The sequence below is a fragment of the Leuciscus leuciscus genome, assembly GCF_965113295.1.
Source record: "Leuciscus leuciscus genome assembly, chromosome: 8".
Taxonomy (NCBI): domain Eukaryota; kingdom Metazoa; phylum Chordata; class Actinopteri; order Cypriniformes; family Leuciscidae; genus Leuciscus; species Leuciscus leuciscus.
Genome location: NC_138732.1, coordinates 42968638 through 42989000, shown reverse-complemented (window position 1 = coordinate 42989000; position 20363 = coordinate 42968638). Strand labels below are relative to the sequence as shown.

The window sequence follows — 20363 nt, the reverse complement described above, 5'->3', positions numbered from 1 at the left end:
TCATATAATCCTACAGTTCAAACTACAATCCGGCCTCTAGCTCATAAATGCCAGAGGAGAACTGGCCCCCGACTGAGCCTGGGTTCTCCCAAGGTTTTTTTTCTCCATTAGGTCACCTGATGGAGTTTTAGGACACCATTAGGTCACTTGATGGAGTTTTAGGACACCATTAGGTCACTTGATGGAGTTTTTCGGTTCCTTGCCACTGTTGCCTTTGGCTTGCTCAGTTGGGGATATTTTGGGGATATTTTGGGGATATTTAATTTAATTTTATCAATCAATAAATTCCTCTTGAAATAAACTTTGTTGTATTATTTAAATTTAATACTGTGAAGCTGCTTTGATACAATCTGTATTGTGAAAAGCGCTATACAAATAAACTTGACTTGACTTGACTTGACTTGTTTGAAAAAAGTGCACTTTTGATGATCTGTTGTGATATTAGCACTAAGAGTTTGGAAAATGTACACCTAACTTGTGAAAATAGTACCAAAGCGAATAAAAAAAACTGTATTATTATTTAGGGACAAATCATTGTTTGATTTACCGCTCCGAGCGGGACTTTCAATGTCAGCATTTTGATTTCGGCAAATCAGTTTAGGCGAATGCAAACAACGTGATTATTGATTCCAACATCCACCCACGCAAGAAAACGTGCAACCTACCTGAGGGAATAATACGCTGATTTACTGCTCAATAAATATTTCTGATTGTTATCAATGTAGAAAACTTTTTTTTTTTTTTCAGGATTCTTTGATAAATAGAAAGTTTCAATGTTTTCTGAAATAGAAAGCTTTTGTAGCGTTATAAATGTCACTAGCCTACTGTCACTTTTGATCAATTGAATGCATCCTTGCCTATTACTTTTCTTAATTTCTTAAAAAATCTTACTGCGCTTGAGTGCGGCTATATTACGTAGACGCTCATTATCCTGTAGGCCTATTTAAGTAATTCAATTAATATAAAGGGGCAATTTGTCCACTAATGGCTTAAATGAATAACTATAGTTTTTGTTTTTTTGTCGGAGGCAGCCCTTATTCCACATATTTACAAACGCCGTGGTCTTCACCATCTTGCTTGGAGAATGTTTGTCGGACATGCTTGCATAGTAACGGTTGCTATGATGTGTGATTGGACAATGGCCGTTTTGGGGGAGGGGCCGGCGAAAGGTCAATTCTTGTTCTTTGTTGATATGAACCTGCAACCAGTCAAAATCTATTGAGCAGTCAGTGCTGTTAACAAATGGAAAGCACAATGTTCAGGGCCATACAATGTGTTCATTGTACAGTATACAGCCCACAATGCACTGCACTACAGTATACAATACTAAAAGGGACAAATATCAAAGGAGTAAACGTGATCAGTGTGCTTCTTCTTGTCTTTGGGCATCATCTGAAACAGGTTAAATCAGTTTTGAGTGGTTGTGTTCAATCAATGACATGTTCTCTATTTGTATTTGATTGTTGCCTCTTGTGTTCTCCAGTATGGATGACGTGTGCATTACAGTGCAGGATGTGTTTAGAGAATGAGAATGTGTTTAGAGTTTTGCTGAAAAGTCTAAGTGAGATCTGCAAATTGTGTTTTATCATGTGAAATGGTTTAAGGTATTGACAACAGACTGCACAATTAGCTCAATGAGTTCAGGCAACTGAGAACTTTGTTCAGCCAATGGGTTTTAGTGTTTTAGCAACTGAGAAAAACTGTTAAAAAGATAATTCCAACAGAACTGGCAAAATAAAGTTGCAAAAGAGAAGACGCAGTCTGTTTTAAGTGTGCAAAATGTACAGTATAATGATACTAACTGTAGTTTCTCCAGCTTGAATTGTGGGATCATCAGTAGATCACTGAGGTTTTTCACTCCAGAGTCTCCTAGTGTATTCCTGCTCAGGTCCAGCTCTCTCAGGTGTGATAGGTTTGATTTCAGAGCTGAAGTCAGAGCAGAACAACCTTCATCTGTCATCCGACAGTAGCTTAACCTACAGTAGCAGAGAGAGAGAGAGAGAGAGAGAGAGAGAGAGAGAGAGACCTTTAACACACCTTCATTTATAATTACACTGTATAGACATACCTCAACCAATATTTAACCTTAACACATCCTTTATATTTACAAAAAAAGAGAAAAACCCAAACCTTTGTAGGATTTCATCATTTAGATAAAAAACATTTAATTAATTTGAAAAGATAATAATGAATAAATAAAAAATATCATACTCATATCTATTTTCTCAAATGTACATACATAAACATACATATCCACACAAAAACATTCATAAAATTCACATACATTTAGCAAATTATTAAATAAAAAAAAAATGTTAACCCCCTTTCGCGTCAAAGATGACAGACGGCCCCAGATTATTGTTGTTCAACATTCATTACTTGTTAAAACATCACAATTCTTACTTGATCTGGACAAACTGAGCATCTTTAGAAAGGTTTAAGACTCCAGTTTCCATATTTGACCACTGTTTATGATTAAACTGGTTTGCAGTGACATTAATTTCTTAATTTATGCCAGGAGCGCAAAATAATTAATCTGTAACGTTTGTTATTTTGAATAGAAATCATCACTCATAAAGCATTCATACACGTCTTCTCCGGTTTATTTGTGTTCAAATACATGCGAAATACAGCATCCGCCAGGGCTATTAGTCAGAATAACATTTCTATTCATTTTCCACTGAATTATGCGATCTGAAGAGCTCAACATCGATCATCACGAGTTTTGTCTCCTCTTCTTGATTTGCGTCAGTTATGATCTCAGAGCTCTCTCATTCGCTGTACAGCTGTCAATCATCTCACGTGGTTCAACGTGACCATAATCCGGCCTCTTCTGCATGACGCGTCCTGTGTACACTTCCTCATTCTGAGCTACGAGACGAACAAAACTAAACACTTCTCTTCATCTGAAACAAGAAGCTAATAAATGCACAATTTCGAGTATATGTGGTTTGTGGGTTATTTTCATATGAATAAAAATTGCATTACATTTTTTTCAGGGGGCACAAATGAGATAAACCTAATTGCATAATAACATAAAACGATAATCATCGATTATGAATATGTATGATACAATGATAATGATTGATAGTAGCCTACATAATATACTGACGCTAACAAGGTTGTGCTGTTGTGCTCAATGAAACAAATAACTGCATCTAACATAGAAACTCAGTTAACAAGATTTTGAGCGCTGGTCACTGCTTCCCCTGTCCTAGGCTGGAAGAATCAACTCGGTTAAAATGAATATCCTTCCAAAATTCTCGTATTATTTTCAGTGCATACCCATTTTCCTTCCTCAACACTTTTTTCGTCAAATTGATTCCCTAATTTTGGGTTTTATTTGGAATAAAAAGATCCCCAGAATTCGTAGGGCTTTTCTTCAGAGACCTAAAATACTTGGGGGAATGGCTCTACCTAACTTTCAGTTTTATTACTGGGCTACAAAGATTTGTCTCATGATTCATTTGTATGGCTTACCATGGAAGCTACATCATGTATGCCTACTTCTCTAGCAGCCTTAGTACATGCTCCCATTAAATGCTCATCTTCTCCCTACACCAAAAATATTATCGTTAAAACTACATTGAGAATCTGGAGGCAATTCAGACACCACTTTGGTTTACAAACCTCTTCTATTTCTGCACCTATAGCAGCAAATTTGGCTTTCTTACCATCATTAATGGATAGGACTTTCTCTCAGTGGTCGGCATTGGGTATTATAACATTTAAGGATTTTTATACAGATAATGAATTTGCGTCTTTCAAGCAATTACGGGGAAAATGTGCATTGCCCAAAGACAATTTTTTTTAGATATTTGCAGGTTTGTAGTTTTGTTCGGGACACACACCCTCAGTTTCCTAGTCTCCCTAGTGTCACTCCCATTGACTCCTTCCTCAAACCTATCCATGTTATGAAGGGTATGATTTCACATTTTTATGAAGCAATCTGCTCCTTACGTGAAAGCTCACTTGCATCTATTAAATCTCAGTGGGAGGAGGACATAGAGGAGAAAATATTCCAGAAGAACAATGGGAAAAGATTCTACGTTGTGTGCACTCCTCATCCTTCTGCGCCAGACAGGGTCTGATACAGTGTAAAATCCTTCATCGCACCCACTGGACCAAAGTTAGACTTTCTAAAATATATTCTGAGGTAGATCCCATGTGTGATCGCTGTCATCAAGCCCCTGCATCTACTGCGCATATGTTTTGGTCTTGTCCTTCTCTACACAAATATTGGTCTCTAATCTTTAAAACATTATCTGAAGTTCTTGGAATTTATGTTAAACCTTTGCCTGTCACAGCTTTATTTGGTACTCTCTCTCTTTCACTTGACATGCCCAAATATAAGACTGATTTTGTAGCTTTTGTCACTCTTCTGGCAAGACGCCTAATTTGAATAAACTGGAAATCACCTACACCTTCTACTCATTCTTCATGGATTAATGATATCTTTCATTTCATCAAACTAGAAAAAATCAGGCATACAATGAAGGATCTTCTGACAACTTCTATAAAATTTGGAGTCCTTTCCTAGATTGTGTAGGAAAGTTAAATGGTTTTAATCGCCTGTCTATATCTCCTCTGGCAGTAAAGAATCTTCTTACACGTGATATTAACCTGAATATGTTTTTGGATGACCAAGCTTTATATGGCTCCTTATTTATTTTATTATATGTTTTTTTTTTTTTTTTGCTTTATGTTGCTGCTCTTGTTTATTGTTTATACTTCTGTCATTGTTTTTTTCTCTCATGCTGAATGCTGTTTGGATGTAATTTGCATCATATGACAGATCCATGACTGTATATTTCCTTTTTATTATTGCTTAACTTAGAATTAACCTTGTTCTGTCTCTGTTTGCTGTATGGTCCTTTCGATGAACAAGAGAGACGGAATTAATTACATATATGTGATATTCCAATGGCACCTGTAATTGTGTGATGTACTCTGTTTATGTGGAAAAAAAAAGTACAAAAAAAAAAAAAAGAGTTTTTATATTTATAACATGCTACAGTTAAGCAACACCACACGACCACGTGCTGAATATCATCACGACTGCAAATGTAACACTGATTTCGACAGTTCAATAAACAAGTAATTAATATTAAGTCACTTGCATTTTAGATGCGAAAATAATTCCAGTCCAAACAAAGATCACAGCAGAAACAGAACGCATCTCACAGTCAACCGTGTTTTCGTTACTGAATGATTCAGCGTTTTGAACGAATCGGTTGAGTCAAAGATTCAATGACCCATTCATGAACGACTACTTTATTCTTGATGAATCAGCCGTTTGAACAAATCTTTTGAATAAATGACTCAATGACTCGCTTAATAACAACGCTTATCACCTACCGCCATCTACTGGCGGTTTAGGTTCATGTTTAGAATGTCATTCTTTTCAACTTTTCTTATTTGAATATTTAAAAATAAAAAATCTCATAACATTATTTAATGTATATTATTTAGTGTAAGTGATTTAATTTGATTGGTTACAGTCCTATAGTGTCTTATTCTAATTTAATGTATTGATCATATTTAAGAATTTAAAATGAAAGAGGAATCATTAAGCATATATTTAATAAGATTAGGGGAAAATGCCATTTATAAAGGTAAAAATATCACAAAAATATCACAAATATGTCAAAGCTGATTGAACTCTGATGTGAATATTGATTCATAATCAATTATATACAACACAATTGTCACAATGTCAAGCCCTGACACGTTTTATTTATTTATGAATTCATTGTTATTACAGTCAATATCTTTTTGTTACATTTTGTTTTTTAAAAGGCAGGGACTTAATAAAACATAAGCAACTCACCACTCCAATAAGTTTAAATACAAAAAATAATATAAAACTAGGTCTACTCAAAGAGCTATTTTATGTTGTACATAACCATTTGTTTTATTTGAAGGGTTTACGACATTTTTCACAATGTCTAGACAAGGACCTGCGTAAAATAAAATAGGGTTATTCATCACCATTAGTAGAGCGGTAGGAGACGTTATGCGACGAGTGGAATCTTCTTAAAACGTTCTCCTTCCACTCCATCCTGAACTTTTTCCATAGGTCCTTTTCAAATGCCAACTTAATTAAATTGGCCTTGCGTCGATGAAGCATGCTAAGGCGATGCTCTGTAAGGACGTTCGTTAGTGTGGAAAAAGAGTTCTCACAGAGTGCTGTGCTTGCACCAAAGCTCAAAGCATGTTTGAGTGCCGTCATCACGGTTGGCATTGCTTCCAGAGGTTTCTGAAAGTCTTGTAGAACTTTTTTCATTGTCCATTTACCCCACTGTGTATTCAGACTCCACAATGGGTGTATAAGTAAGGTCCAGTAAAGGTTCCACTTTGGACACATCCAAGAAAGTAGAATCCTCTGGGTCAAGAGATCTGAGTGCATCCATCAGCACACAATTGTGTTCCCCAAAGCGCTCCTTCATTTCCCCACAAACTGCATCAATACAACTGAAATACATCCTGCGTAGCTCTGTTTCATCGCTGAGATCTTCATATGTGATTCTTTCCTCAACTACATACATGGCGGAGGATGTGTTTAGTGTTCGTCGTTTCTTATTTGGCACAGGCTCTATTGTTGCATCGCTTCAAGATTGTCTCAAATTCCGTCTCAGAACGGAGATTTTCAATACATGTACACGCCGAATTTACAAGTTGCACACCTGTTAACAGATCCATGTCTTCTGTAGCATCATATTAGGGGGTCGAGATACGATAAGACTTTGTGCACCATCTCGGCAATGATTCTAAATCTGGGTTCAGACATGGCCCGTAGTAAACCTGCTGCTTCGACTCGCACATCTGCTCCATAGGCTGGGCTGCTGTTGATTTCTCGGAGCAGTGTGGCTAGGTCATCAAATGATCTCAGAATAACTGAGACCGTCCAGCGTTGGTCTAGGAGGCGCTTCAATGTCTCTCCCTTGTAGAGAATGGCAATGGTAGGCTTTCTGCAGAATTTGTAGAGCATGTTACACATAGTGAAGAAGTCCACCAAGGCCTGCTCTGCTGCCAAAGCATGGGTGACCACCAAATGTAATTGGTGTTTGAAACAGTGGACATATGGTATGTCTCGGTGCAGTTTTTGTTGGAGATGTTGTTGCACCTCTTCATGTTTACCCGACACCAGGGAGGCGCCATCATACACCTGACTGATGATTTTCCCAGAACTCAGTCCTGCTTTTGTTAATTCTTCAATGATCGTGTCAGTCAGTGTTTCTGCATCTCCCTGGTCAGTGGTGGCAGAAGACGTTCAGTTGGCTCACACAGTTCATTCACAAAACGCCCAACTATCAAAAAATTCTCTCTTCCTGTCAGGTCTCGAGTTCCATCCACTTTTATCACATATAATGACTCGCCAACCTCTTTCACTATGTGCTCCGTGACCAAAGTACTCATAATCTCAATCAAACTGTTTTGAATGTCATGGCTAGTATACCTAGCATTGTCTGCGCTATCTTGGCCAACACAGCAACTTTCCTCAAAGTATATTCAAATAAGGACAAAAATAATCTGCATCCATCTTCATCCATTCAATCAAAAGCATCATGGTCACCTCTAAAAGGTAGCTGGTTCACTGCAAGACACTCGACAACATCAAATATTGATGACAAGTAGTATCTATTGCTTTCCAAATGCTCTGCATTGTTTCAAGTTGTGATTTCTTTACCGGTCTGAATCCGTCTCTCCTTGTCCCTCCACATAGCTTCACAAGTCTGGTGTTCTTTTGACGCTGAATGTTTATTCCCATGCTCACTATCGACAAACCAATCAAATCCGTTTTAAATTATTATTTTTTAAATCAGACCACAGAACACATTTTTATTTTTATTCAGGAGTTTATTCATGTATATACAAAACGACAACTTTTGATATCAGTAGCCTATTGATAAAAATAAATAAATGTGTAAACAAGCAAAGACTGGTGGTTGGTGGTATACACATGCACTCACGCGGGACTACTAACGTTTACAGACTAGATTTGGTGGTCGAGTGCGGGCGCGGGTGGTAATGGGTTGCGGGAGAATAAAACGATTGACGGGACTCCCTATCTAAATAAAATAAATAAAATAAATAAATTGTCATTCATCTATTGCACAAAAGCAACAAGAACAACTAAGCAAAATAATGATTTACAGTCGCAAGCATGCATAGGTAGAGTTTCTATTTATAGCGTGTTTTTGCAGCGTTGTGCAATGTAGCCAATCACAGACATATGTGTTCATATCTTGAACGCAACGCAATGGCCAATCAGATGCATTTCAGATAAAATCCACTCACCGCTCAAAACGTCTGAGTTTTTGTTCAGTGCTGAATTGTGCATGTTGGCAAATCCTCTGATTGACTGATTATATACCAAACAAAGTGTCGACATTATGAAAGATTCATTGTGCAGTCGGCTTCATTGATAATAAAAGAGCTTTGTGAGATCGCGATGAACTGAGATGTGGGACGTGACGTATGGTTGATAAAGGGAGACAGGCTCGTCCAGGACGGGTACTAGTGACTCACAGGGCGGGCCAGGCCCCCCAATGCCCCCCCCCCCCCCCCCAATGCCCCGCCCAATGCCCGCCCATGGCGCCGGGACTGGTTTACAGTATACATGCTAAGCAAGCCTTAGCTGCATATAAAATGCTAAATATAACATATTTCAACATTTTTTTTTTAATTAAAACCATTTTAAACCGCGACCGGAATATGATACAAATACTCAATGGTGGTTTAAAGTGAGTTTTAAGTAAAAGTGTAATATTAATATTTTAAATTGTGTTAAGGAAATATCTCGATTAAATTAAAGTCTATTCTATTCTATTCTATTCTGTTCTATGTAGCTTGATACTACTTGTTGCTCTAACGCACCTGCTGCAGGAGCTTTTCTATTCCATAATATAATATGTTAAGAATTCACATATGGTCCCAAGAATAGTTTTTTTCTTCTTTTTTTTTTCTAAGAAAACTTAAGATAATAGGTGGATTATTCATGTATAGTGGGCTGACAGAGGTGTAGATGGCCAAGCATAATGCCAGAATAAAGACTGAATGGCTGAATTCAAACAAAAGAATAAGGATAAAAGAATAATGAAGATTAAGGCTGCGTCTCATTTCTCTGTCTTACCCCTTACTCTTACCCCTTCCCCTCGGTTTTGCGCGTTCATGTGAGGGGAAGTGGTGTCCCAATTCTCATTTTGATTAAGGGCTAGGGGAAGGGGTAAGACAGAGAAATGAGATTGGCCCTTAAAGGGACTATGTGTAGCTTTTTAGGTATTTTATTATCTAAAATCAGTATTTTTATTCATAAATATGCCCTCAATGGTGTACAAATACCTATGCCAATGATCAGACTAATCCTCGTAAACGAAGAATTTATTATCTTTATATACATGGGACGGGTAAGTCCACGGAGGCTTCCATGTAGTTCCGCCATCTTGAAAAACTATAATAGCAGAGAGGGACAAAAAGTACTAGGCCAAGGCGTTTCCACAACACGTTTTCGTTCAGAACCAGCGTCACGTGACTGAAGCCAGCAGAAGCGGAGGAGCAGAGCAGTGAGAGGCGCTTGTCACTGCACCGGCAAGTTTAAAAGGCTGCACTGCACGGTTATTTATACACCGTTCATTCATACATATGCTGAGTCACAGGATAAGGAGTCCTCGTCGTCGAAAAAGTTCAAAATAGACCGTAAAAGGAAACGTGACCGGAGATTACAAAAACAAGGGTTAATGTCGGGATAGCTAACGCAGGAGAAAGCTTTCAAAAGAGACGCTGAAGTTTCCTGCTTTCTTCTCGACAGGTAAGTCAATGTTACGGCCTTAATTACAAGCTTTTTTTTTCATTGCTTGGTTGTGTACTTTATCGCGAAGCAAAGAGGACATGGAGACTGACAGAATAGACAGAGAAGGTTACTTATGATATAAAAAAATCTCAGCTCTCAGATTCTGTCACTTTTATTACGAAATTCAAACAATATATACTGTTTTTGGCGCTTGTAAATGTGACGCGAGTCACGACGGATCCCTAGCGGCACGTGAACCGATCATCTCTAGCTAGTAAATAAACACAAATGAACAATGTTGAAAGATACAGTACAACTTACCGAAATGTATATTCCTCATACATTATATCGACCAATCAACCAAACAAATGGTAAACAGCTGGAGAACAATTATGTATGTCACAACATTTACCTCAGGAAAGCCATTTAATGACCATAATAAAGGCTAGCAGTTAGTGGGCTAGAAAAAAAGAGCTATAAAGAGTATTTTGCTAAATATGTGTACTATATTACATATTTATTATATTTGTATTTATATCATTAAATAAAGTTATTATAATAATAAAAAAACGCATTATGTATCTTTCTGTATGTTTACAGCATTAGGTGAGTTGTTTTTTTCTTGAGAAAAATTAATGCCTATCTTGTGTAGATATCCCCCCCACCCCCCGCTCCTCCATAAATCTCACTCCAAGCAAAACTCAAAAGTTGGCAGCTATGTTATATAGACAGTAGAACATTTATAGTTAAAAGTTAAACAGACTCTTTGATGAATAGCAGCTATTGAGTAAAGTAACGATAGAGAAGGCTCTGATGATGATGATATCTAACAATGCACGTACTTCAAAAAATATAACGAGTAAAGAAGGCATTACTAGTAATTACCATAGTTAATGTTTTTCACAGTCAGTAATTGATAACTAACAATTTTTTTTTCGTTGTTTCAAGTTTCAGTTTCACCAAGAAAAACTCGAAGAGCTATTATAAGACATCCTGTCATAGCTTTTTGGTACATAACAGCTACCGTAGATGCAACGCGCATTTGAAAAAGTGAGGCGCTGGAGAGCATTATTCATTTGAATGCAAAATACAATTTCACCACTAGATGGGAGAAATTCCTACACAGTGTCCCTTTAAGTCTCATACAGGCAGAGGTGTGAGAGGCTCGTCGATTTACATCAATAGAGCATGAATGGGCCAGTTCTCCTCGCCAGACATTAGTCAAAGACTGTAAATGGGTGTTTACAGGGTAATACAATATTTGATAAGCATCTTATCAGCCTTCTCTAAAACTTCCCCAAAGCCTCCCCCTGACATGGTCTCACAATAGGCTTCATAAAACGCATAATTTTAGAGATATCATCCTCATATTTGAAATGAGGCATGACCACAATTGTGGCTACACTTTAGTTGTGGTTATAAGTTGTTATACTACATTCACATACTATTTTTATACATTTAATAAATGTATTCTTAATATTTGTTGCTTTTGTTTTTATGTTTGAGCTTATATATCTCAATATTAATAACAGTCTGATTAATTCTGCGTCTTGAACTGTAAGCTCTCAAGGGTTGGCTTTCTAAATATATGTTGGTTATGTGTCTATTCAGAATGCTTACGAGCAGCAACCTTTTTATTTTGGGTATGTCATGTATGCCTCACTTGCCAAAATTGGGGCTGTCTGGTAAGGTTTTTAACAGTCACAAAAACTCATCATAAACTTAATACCAGCTCATTTTCATAATCCACTGTGCACAAAACAGTGCCAAAAACTTCAAATCCACACTCAAAACTCATCTGTTTAGACAAGCCTACTTACTCTGACAACTACTGCATTATCCTCCTGTACTGTTTTTAATTGATGTATTTTAACCTGTTTTTATGCTAGTTTTTACCCTAGTTAGTTTTTAGTTTGTTCTAATGCACCTTTTTGTAAGGCGACCTTGAGTGTCCAGAAAGGAGCCAAATAAATAAAATGTATTATTAAAATGTATTAAAACATCATTCAAAACTCAAATTTCAATAAATCTGTCCAGATTTTTCATCAATTTAAAATATGCAAACTCGGCCTTGATTCTAATTACAATAAGAGCCTTTAAAACCACCTCAGGACCGACTTCCCTTTCTCCTTTCAGTTTCCTTTTCCGTAAACCATATTGCCATCTTTGCTCCTCCTGCCACTAAATTAATTAACAAGATATTTTTTTTCCTGTCTGATGCAACATATATGGTCCAAAAATGAAAAACTACCCCTAAATCTCTAACTTACCTGTCTAAGATCTGACACAATCCTCTTAACCTTAAACCATTTAAAAACAAATGATCTATTGACTCTTCAGTACCACAAAAAGGACATGCGTTCCCTACAGTGGGGTCAATGTGTGCCACATGTCTGTTAGTAGCTATCGCCCAGTGAACAACCCTCCACTGGAGATCCGCAGTGCGTTCCTCTATAGGAAGTTTATACAGGGACCTCCAGCAGCCTCTAGGGGAAGAGTCTGGCTTCAACACATCTGACCACTTTGTCTCTTTGCAATCTTTGAGTACCTTGTAGTGAGACACTTTCACTCAAATATTATATAGTGCCTTTTTTTAAACAGTCTCAAAACTTTCCAGCACAAGAGTCCTGTGCCCGGTTGCATAAAGCACCTTAAGTTTTTCCCTTAAGTATGAGACTTAAGGCGTGATTTCCCCTTACCTAAGGAAATGACTTAATGGTGTTGCATTTAATCCCATAAACTGTTCTCTTAGTTAAGCGAAACCGTCAAGTGTTTCACGACAGCGATCCAGGTTTTGCCGTTATAAAATTCTATTGTTGCCATGGACACGCCACTGTATCCGTTAACCCAGTAGCAGATTTACAGAAAATATGGATAAAATGGATAAAGAAATGGATAAGGAAAACAAAAAAAGACCGGAATCTAGGTGTAAAGATGGTTTCAGAGGTAAAAAAAAAAAAAAAAAAAACGAAACCGTATCTGTGGTGGCAAAAAAAGGAAATGAGCCTTCATAAGAGGAAGTCCAACAAAACTGGTAAGAAAACCAATTTTTTTCCCATTGTTTTCACCACATCGAGTGTGTTTTGTTGCCGTATCACTGAGAGCTAACTGTAACAACACTGCAGCTGGAGGACTACCGCAGACTGAATTGTCAGACTCTACTAAAATGGTCCAAGACATCATTGTGGCGGACTCACCTGTTCTGGCTGGCATCCCTGCCGGATTACAGAGGGAAGCTGAACCAGAGGAACAGTTTAACACGGAGTGAGTGTCATGATGGAAACACGGAAGCAATTGCAAGTAAAACTCTCTTTTATTTGAGTAATGGAATGATGGTAGGGAAGTGTCCAGAGAGAAACAGGTTAGTGACGCAGGGACTTCGATGGTCAGATGAGTGCCGTGATGGGAAGTGCTGAGGTGACGTGACAAATCCAGAGTGAACATCCACAGGAACACAAACAGGAACAGGAACAGGAACAGGAACGAAAAAGGCACCAGACTCGAACGACGACGGGAACAACACAACCGGGAATCACAAACAACAATCTGACAAGGGAGATGAGAAATGCGTGAGTGATGAGATGAGCTGCAGCTGGTGATGAAAGTGATGAGCGGGGTCGCTGATGAGCGTCAATCAGTCGGCATGCCCACACAATCAGCACACACACACACACAACAACAGAAACACGAGACAAGAAGGAGGCATAGGATTTATGAACCGTGACAGTGAGAGAATATTGTCTTAAAATCAAATAAAACTTATCACTGCTGAGGATAAACGATTATCAAGATCATGACAGGCGGAATATATGACAACAAATTAATATGATGATTGGTATTAGTTTCACCTTTCCAGCAGTCAAATCAGCTTCAACACCGACAAAGCACCAGCACTACGCCAAACCAGGCAGCAACCAAGTGAGGTTTTACTGTTTCATAGATAACAATTATTTTAGAGTATTGTTAATTTGACTTAGAACAGCCTCAATATTATTTTTAGACTATTTCATAATTTCTCCAGAACACTTGTGAATCGCAGAAAGACGTAAATACTCTCTCCAGTCACTACAAGAGAAGAAGTGCTGGAACTGCAGAGAGAGGTTCTACAGCTACAAAAGACAAAACTGCAGTTAGAGATCGAAAAAATCAAAAAGGAGAAGAAAAATCAAGACCTTTACAACTTTCTTAGCAACAAACTTTTGTACCTACAAAGTGAAGGGAAAATAACAGTCACATCAATTGACGAATAAATACATTTCATGACAGATCTGAAAAGTTTTGTATTTATTTGTGCTAATAATAAGAACAAATATATTAACAAAATAATAATTCTATGTATGCTCCTGGGCTCCAGTGCCTGTGCTGGTATCAGCAGGTTATTAAAGAGAGGTTAATTCTCTGTTTAAAGTCCAATATTTGAGAGAACCCTCTTAACCTTAAAAACTGAAGTTCATACTCTCAAAACCGCTTTGTAGAATGGGGAAACATCCCTCAAGTCCATGTTAGCCAGTTTACTCAGAAACAATTGCACATCATACTTGAAGACATTTATTTTTCTCAACACGCACACGCTGTATCAGCCCAGCACGGTTCTGCATATTTGTGCTGCTTGAAGTCTGTTATGTACAGCAGATTTTTTTCCAATGCTGTCCATCCCAGAAAAAGTCAATTAACTTTCTTTGTAGCTCTTCAACAACAGATTCTGGGGAATCTAGAACCTTCATTTATGTCATAACGTAGATGCAGGCAGATTATTCGTGACAAGTACCATGACCCTATAGACTAGAGGATATGCGCGTGATGTCACTGTCGGCCGGAGTGACTGCGGTTACGCCCACTAAGTGGCAAAAAGACTGAGCGGCAGCATTTGTTTTCAGCACGAATGCCGCGAAAAACACATCTAAACGGGGAAAAAGCTTTGTGATTGACTGTACAACTAGATTTGACAAGAAATCTGAGGTATATTTTTACAGACTACCGAAAGCTACAGAACAGAGAAGCAAATGGATCACTGCAATTCATAGAAACAACTGGAAAACAGTAAAATTATTATTCTGGTTGAGTACCATACCAACTGTACATATACATATACAATGTAGTGAAATGGTTTTTCCCTAGTTTCTCATCCCACAATGCAAAAATACTGGTCCAGAAAGGCAATAAAGACATCATCAAAGTAGTCCATGTGACATCAGTGGCTCAATCTTAAGTTTATCAAGCGACAAGTTTAGCAATTACACTACGTGAACTCACTTGAGGCCCAGAGAGAAGGAAATGAATAGTGGAATAAAGTCGTTATTTTTGTTTACTTTTTGCACACAAAAAGTATTTTCGTCGCTTGATAAACTTAAGATTGAGCCAATGATGTCACATGGACTACTTTGATGATGTCTTTATTGCCTTTCTGGACATGAACAGTATACCGTACATTTTCAATGGAGGGACAGAAAGCTCTCAGACTAAATCTAAAATATCTTAAGGCGGGCATACACTGTGCGATTTTCGTCCGATTTTGAGCGAATTCTGACTCGTGCGACTCTTTTTCGGGTCGGGCCGATTTTCAGCTTTGTCGTGCGTCGTTTGTCGTGCAGTGTTCGTGCAGTGTACAGGGGGAAACGAGAGGCGATTAACCTCTCACGACTGGCAATCGGATGGTCGGATGAATTTCTGGCATGTTAGAAATTTTGGTCGCTCCTCGTGACTATATCGCACAGTTGAAGCAGAGCTACGAACCGATTGCCCTAAACTCAGTGTTTTTCCCCTCACTGCGCCTGCGCGAAAAAAGTTTCATCTGCAGCCAAAAAAAAAAGAAAAAAAAGAAGGAGATCTTTAAGTTCTGTAGTTCAAAGCTACAAATTACTGTTGCTTACCTCCAGTTCGTGTTGCAAAATGGATTAACCATTACCCACTTCTTCCAAGCCACCTACGATGTACACTTTGCCTCTTTTATTGTTAAAACATTTTTTTGAAATAAAGCTGTTTTTAATTTTCATTGATGAATTATTGCAGTGTTCGGACATATTATAGACTGTTAATAATTAATTATATGTATATAATTCATTGTAATCGACCTAAATGTTTTAGACAATTTTTAATGAGGAGAAGTAAGCTTCTATGTAATATTTTATTATCCTCGACAGCGCGTTGGTTATGCGGTGATGCGCTATGAAATTGTTGCGTGGCAATTTAATTATAATAGCCTATCACTTTAATAATAAAAGTAGCCTAGGCCTTCCCTAATAATAATAATAATACAATAATACTAGCCTACTAATAATTGAATATATAAATTGGAAATGCTAAATCTTCTTGATATTGATAGCTGATGCTTGTTTTGACAATATCTCTGGATAGGCTACATGATATCGTCCATAGGCGCAACCCGGCACGGGGATTTATCGCGCTGATTCGCGCATATTTCACACGTATAGTGTGAGCAGTCAAGTCGCAGCTCGACCGTCGACGTTCGGACCGTACAGTGTGAGCACATAAATCCTGAGCTTTGGCTTTACATCGCATGCGATCTACTCGTTCAGTGTGAGTAGGTTCCTTGCTGAAATCGCACAGACATCGCACAGTGTATTCCTGCCTTAAAACTGTGTTGCGAAGATGAACGGAGGTCTTACGGGCTTGGAACGACATGAGGGTGAGTCATTAATGACATAATTTTCATTTTTGGGTGAACTAACCCTTTAAGACCGCGTGCTTGAGAGACTGAGAAGGGGTGTGTCGTTTGGACTGCGTCATTTACGTGCAAGTCGACATCCGGTTGAGTGTTGTAAACAGGTGCTGGCGTCTGAGAAGGAACATCGAGCAGCGATAACCGAACATTTTACGGCTGTGCGGGAACGAATGAGTCGAAGTATTGTGACGACAGCGACGCAGAGCAATCACGGGCGCAGCTGTTTGGAGACGAGTGAGTCAGCGATCGTTCGGAGACGAGGCAACAGCGATTGGTGAGCACAACGGAGGCTAGCAGAGTAATCACGTTGCACAGCTGTGGAGACGAGTGTATCAGCGGTTGCTGTTTGGAGACGAGTGAGACGGCGACGGAGGTTTGCACAACGCTGGAAATTGACTAGACTGGGTAGTGGGAATTGCTACCCGGTCATATAGCGAGTACAACCCCAGTTGAAGATCGTTTTATGGATATTGTTGTGACCATTTTGCATCTAATTCATAATAGACTAGGAACTAATTGCCAGTATAACTTGCTATCCATAGCTCTTGTTTTCCTTTTGCGGTGGTGTGATTTATTTGGGTTGCAGTGTGTATTGCATAGTGTGGGTATTTGCGTGCACAAGTGAGAGTGGTAATTCGTTTTTATTTGCTTTGGACTGGAGATACTGGTAGTTGTTTCTTATTTCTTTCTAGTACGCTACTGTTTGGAGCTGTGGAGACCTACGTGCGGTGGGACCAGCCCAGGACATTCATTCGTTGATTAAGGACATCATACCAGACTGCGCTAAGGACTGCATTCCTTTTTGATGGCTTTTATATTTACATTTAGATCATTCTGATTTTATGCTAATAAAATATTTTTGTAGTTTAGTCAGCTGGTTGAGTGTCAATACTGTCCAGCCCTCAGTGAGTAATTGCTTTGGGTGAACTTGGGTCCTGGGTTCCATTAAAACAACCTAGGTGGCGTAGTCGGTAGGGATGGGGAAATGAAGCCTCATGAATCACTGAGGCTTTCCCCTGACTGTTCCGGGAAAAGATTCAAAGCTTCGAGAGTGTCGAGAACAGCGCCGAGAGCAGCGCCATCTGGTGCTTATTTAAAATAAAGCAGCCAGAAGCCTGTGTTAGAAGCTCTGGCAGATGAAGCAACCACAACACACTCCATAGTTTCAATGTTATGTGTACAAATAAAAAGCGTACATGTTTGTGTTTGATTTGTTCATTAAATAAATTATTTTACCCATTAAAGTGTGACAATTAAAATATAAAATGAGCTTATATGATTCAATAATCTAATGTAGGCTCTATATATATTTCTCTCTCTCCACACACACACACACACACACACACACACACACACAAAAAATGAATAAGGACATTGTCTGATAGGATCATCTGTTATTAAATGTGCTTAGGACACTTGTTACTGATAGTGCTTAATCAACTGTAGGAATGACAGAAGGTTGATAAAGTTTTTAATTATTGTTATATTTTTGGATGTTGCCATTGCTCTAAATACAAACCCTTCACCAAACACCAACACCCCTCTCCCCTAATCCCACCCTAAACCCCAATACCAACACCAAATTACCTAAAATCACCAAAAAGTACAAAGATTTTACAAAAACAAAAAGACACAACAACAAAAAATAATAGCCTAAGTAGCGAAAAATAAATTTTGCTTATTTAAATGTAATATATTGTTTAACTTTCAAAGTAGGCTACAGCACTCTCCTCACAAACACATCAACCAGACTGAGGCAACGACTCGTTAAATACGATCTGGAGTTCGAGCCTTCTGACACCCAAAGCGAAACGCGCACGTGACTGGAGAGAAAGTGAGGCTTCGTTTGTCATCGATCACGTGACTCTAGTAAACCAATACACACTCCGATACGGGGCTTCACTAGAAATTGTTTCGCTTGTGTGATACGCGCATCGATGCTTCAGTGTCATATGTAACATCACTAGTAGTCGGCTACTTTTATTTAATTGGGGTTAATACCAACAGTATTGCTGGTTTGTTGCAGAAAGTATTATAAGAAAAACCCTTTAAATTATTCTCCTTTTGCCGCGCCCTAGCGCGCCACATAAACGTCTCAATAAAAAACGTATTTTGCAACGAGACATTAAAGTGTCAATAAGCACTTTTAGGTTTTATATTCGCTATATAAATGTGACGGTCAACTAAACAGTGGTCACAAAAACTTACAGGTAAAATCACACATTTTATACACACACTTTATAACAATAAAATGTTTAAAACAAAAAAAATCTATCCAGTCTAGCCAAAGTAATACAATTCTCTTATGCCCATGTATATTTTATGCAAAATTCTCCAAATATCATAGAGATCAAGTTCAGCAATGAGTTTCAATGTTTCATGCTGAGATGCAATATATGGCTATTTATGATTCCTATCTACTTTGTCATTTTCTGTGCAATTCAAATCTCCCATAAACATATAGTCTTCTTGTTTAAAACTAGAAAGAGCATCATTCAATTTCTTTATTAAATAACCCCCTCAGGACCAAGTACAGGACCATAAATGTTTACAAACTTTTCAAATTTTGCTCTGACTTTCAATAATTGCCCTTCAACAATGTGTTCAACCTCATATGATAAAGGCTTAAAGGTGAAAAAGAACAACTACACCACCACTAGATTAATTTATGAATTAAAATAACTTCTTCATCCCAATCCATTTTCTAATCGCTCTCATTTTTAACATCACTGGATTTCTTGAACCAACATCACATAATATTTTTTTTGTCTTAGTTCCAAAAGCATTTTTCTTTTCCCACTTTCTCGTGCACCATTTATATTAAGTGTGCCCAATCTTAGCGTTCTCATAAGTGAATGAATAAAGAACAAAAATGGGCAAAACAACAACAAATACTACACAAGAAAAATAAAGAAATCATTCTGTTTCAAAATCATCATTCATTTTCCATCATTACTTTTTTATTATTTTATTATTATCTTTTGCACAATTTTTTCAATTAGTAAATTCCTTGATCAGTAAAGCGATTTGCATATTTCTCTTTCATTGACATTCTAGCTGAATTAATAAACAATTCTCAATCTGGAAAATAATCTTCCACTCTCACTCCTTTCATTCCCTTAGTTGTTTGTAGGAATTGTCTTATTTTCTCAAGTGTATAAGCACTTCTAACAGATCTTTTTTGTGAGACTGAATTTACAGACCCTGAAGATTCACTTCCACTTTCTGGGTCAGACTCATCAATATTGCTCATATATGATTCCATCTGAATCCCAGGATTTTCAACACCTTTTCCTGACATTTCATCTTCAGTCACTTTCCTAGCTCTTTTCCCATGGCCTTTTTTCTTCAATTTCTGTTTTATTGCAGGCATTTAAAAAACACTTTTATCCTCTATCATTTCCATGTCTTCCTCACCTTCTATTGCGACCAAGTTAGAATCAGTTACCTCACACTCTTCCATAGTACTTGTTTTTCTAACTTCATTCACAACATCTTCCAAATCTTCCTTGCTAAGTTCTTCATTATTATTTCCATCTCTTTTTCCTGTGTCAACACGTGATCCTTCACCAGTTTCTGACGGTCTCTGTTCCTCGTTTCTACCTACATTTGTCTGCTCCTTATTTCTATTCTCATTCAGAGGCACTACTGGATCTTCCTTCTCAGGACAAGGACGAATTCTATGTCCTTCCTGTCCACAGCCAAAGCACTTCATACTTTCTGAAGTTGCATAGATCACATAATCATAGTTGTCCACCTTAAATTTCATGGCTTTATTTAGCTCCTCATTTTCATTTTTTAGAATCATGTGTGTCTGTCTTCTAAATAAACTAGTGCTGTCAAAGTTAACGCGTTAACGCAAAATCATATTAACGGCACAAATTTTTT

General features: G+C 37.9%; 1 protein-coding gene across 1 annotated transcript in view; it reads right to left on the bottom strand.

Annotated features, from left to right (window-relative positions):
* LOC309504502 (uncharacterized protein) overlaps nucleotides 1-20363 on the bottom strand; it is a 282483-nt gene that overhangs the window by 228856 nt on the left and 33264 nt on the right. The window contains exon 10 of the mRNA XM_082177647.1: nucleotides 1803-1976. Coding sequence (XP_082033773.1) covers nucleotides 1803-1976 — 174 coding nt within the window. The remainder of the gene's footprint in view (nucleotides 1-1802; nucleotides 1977-20363) is intronic.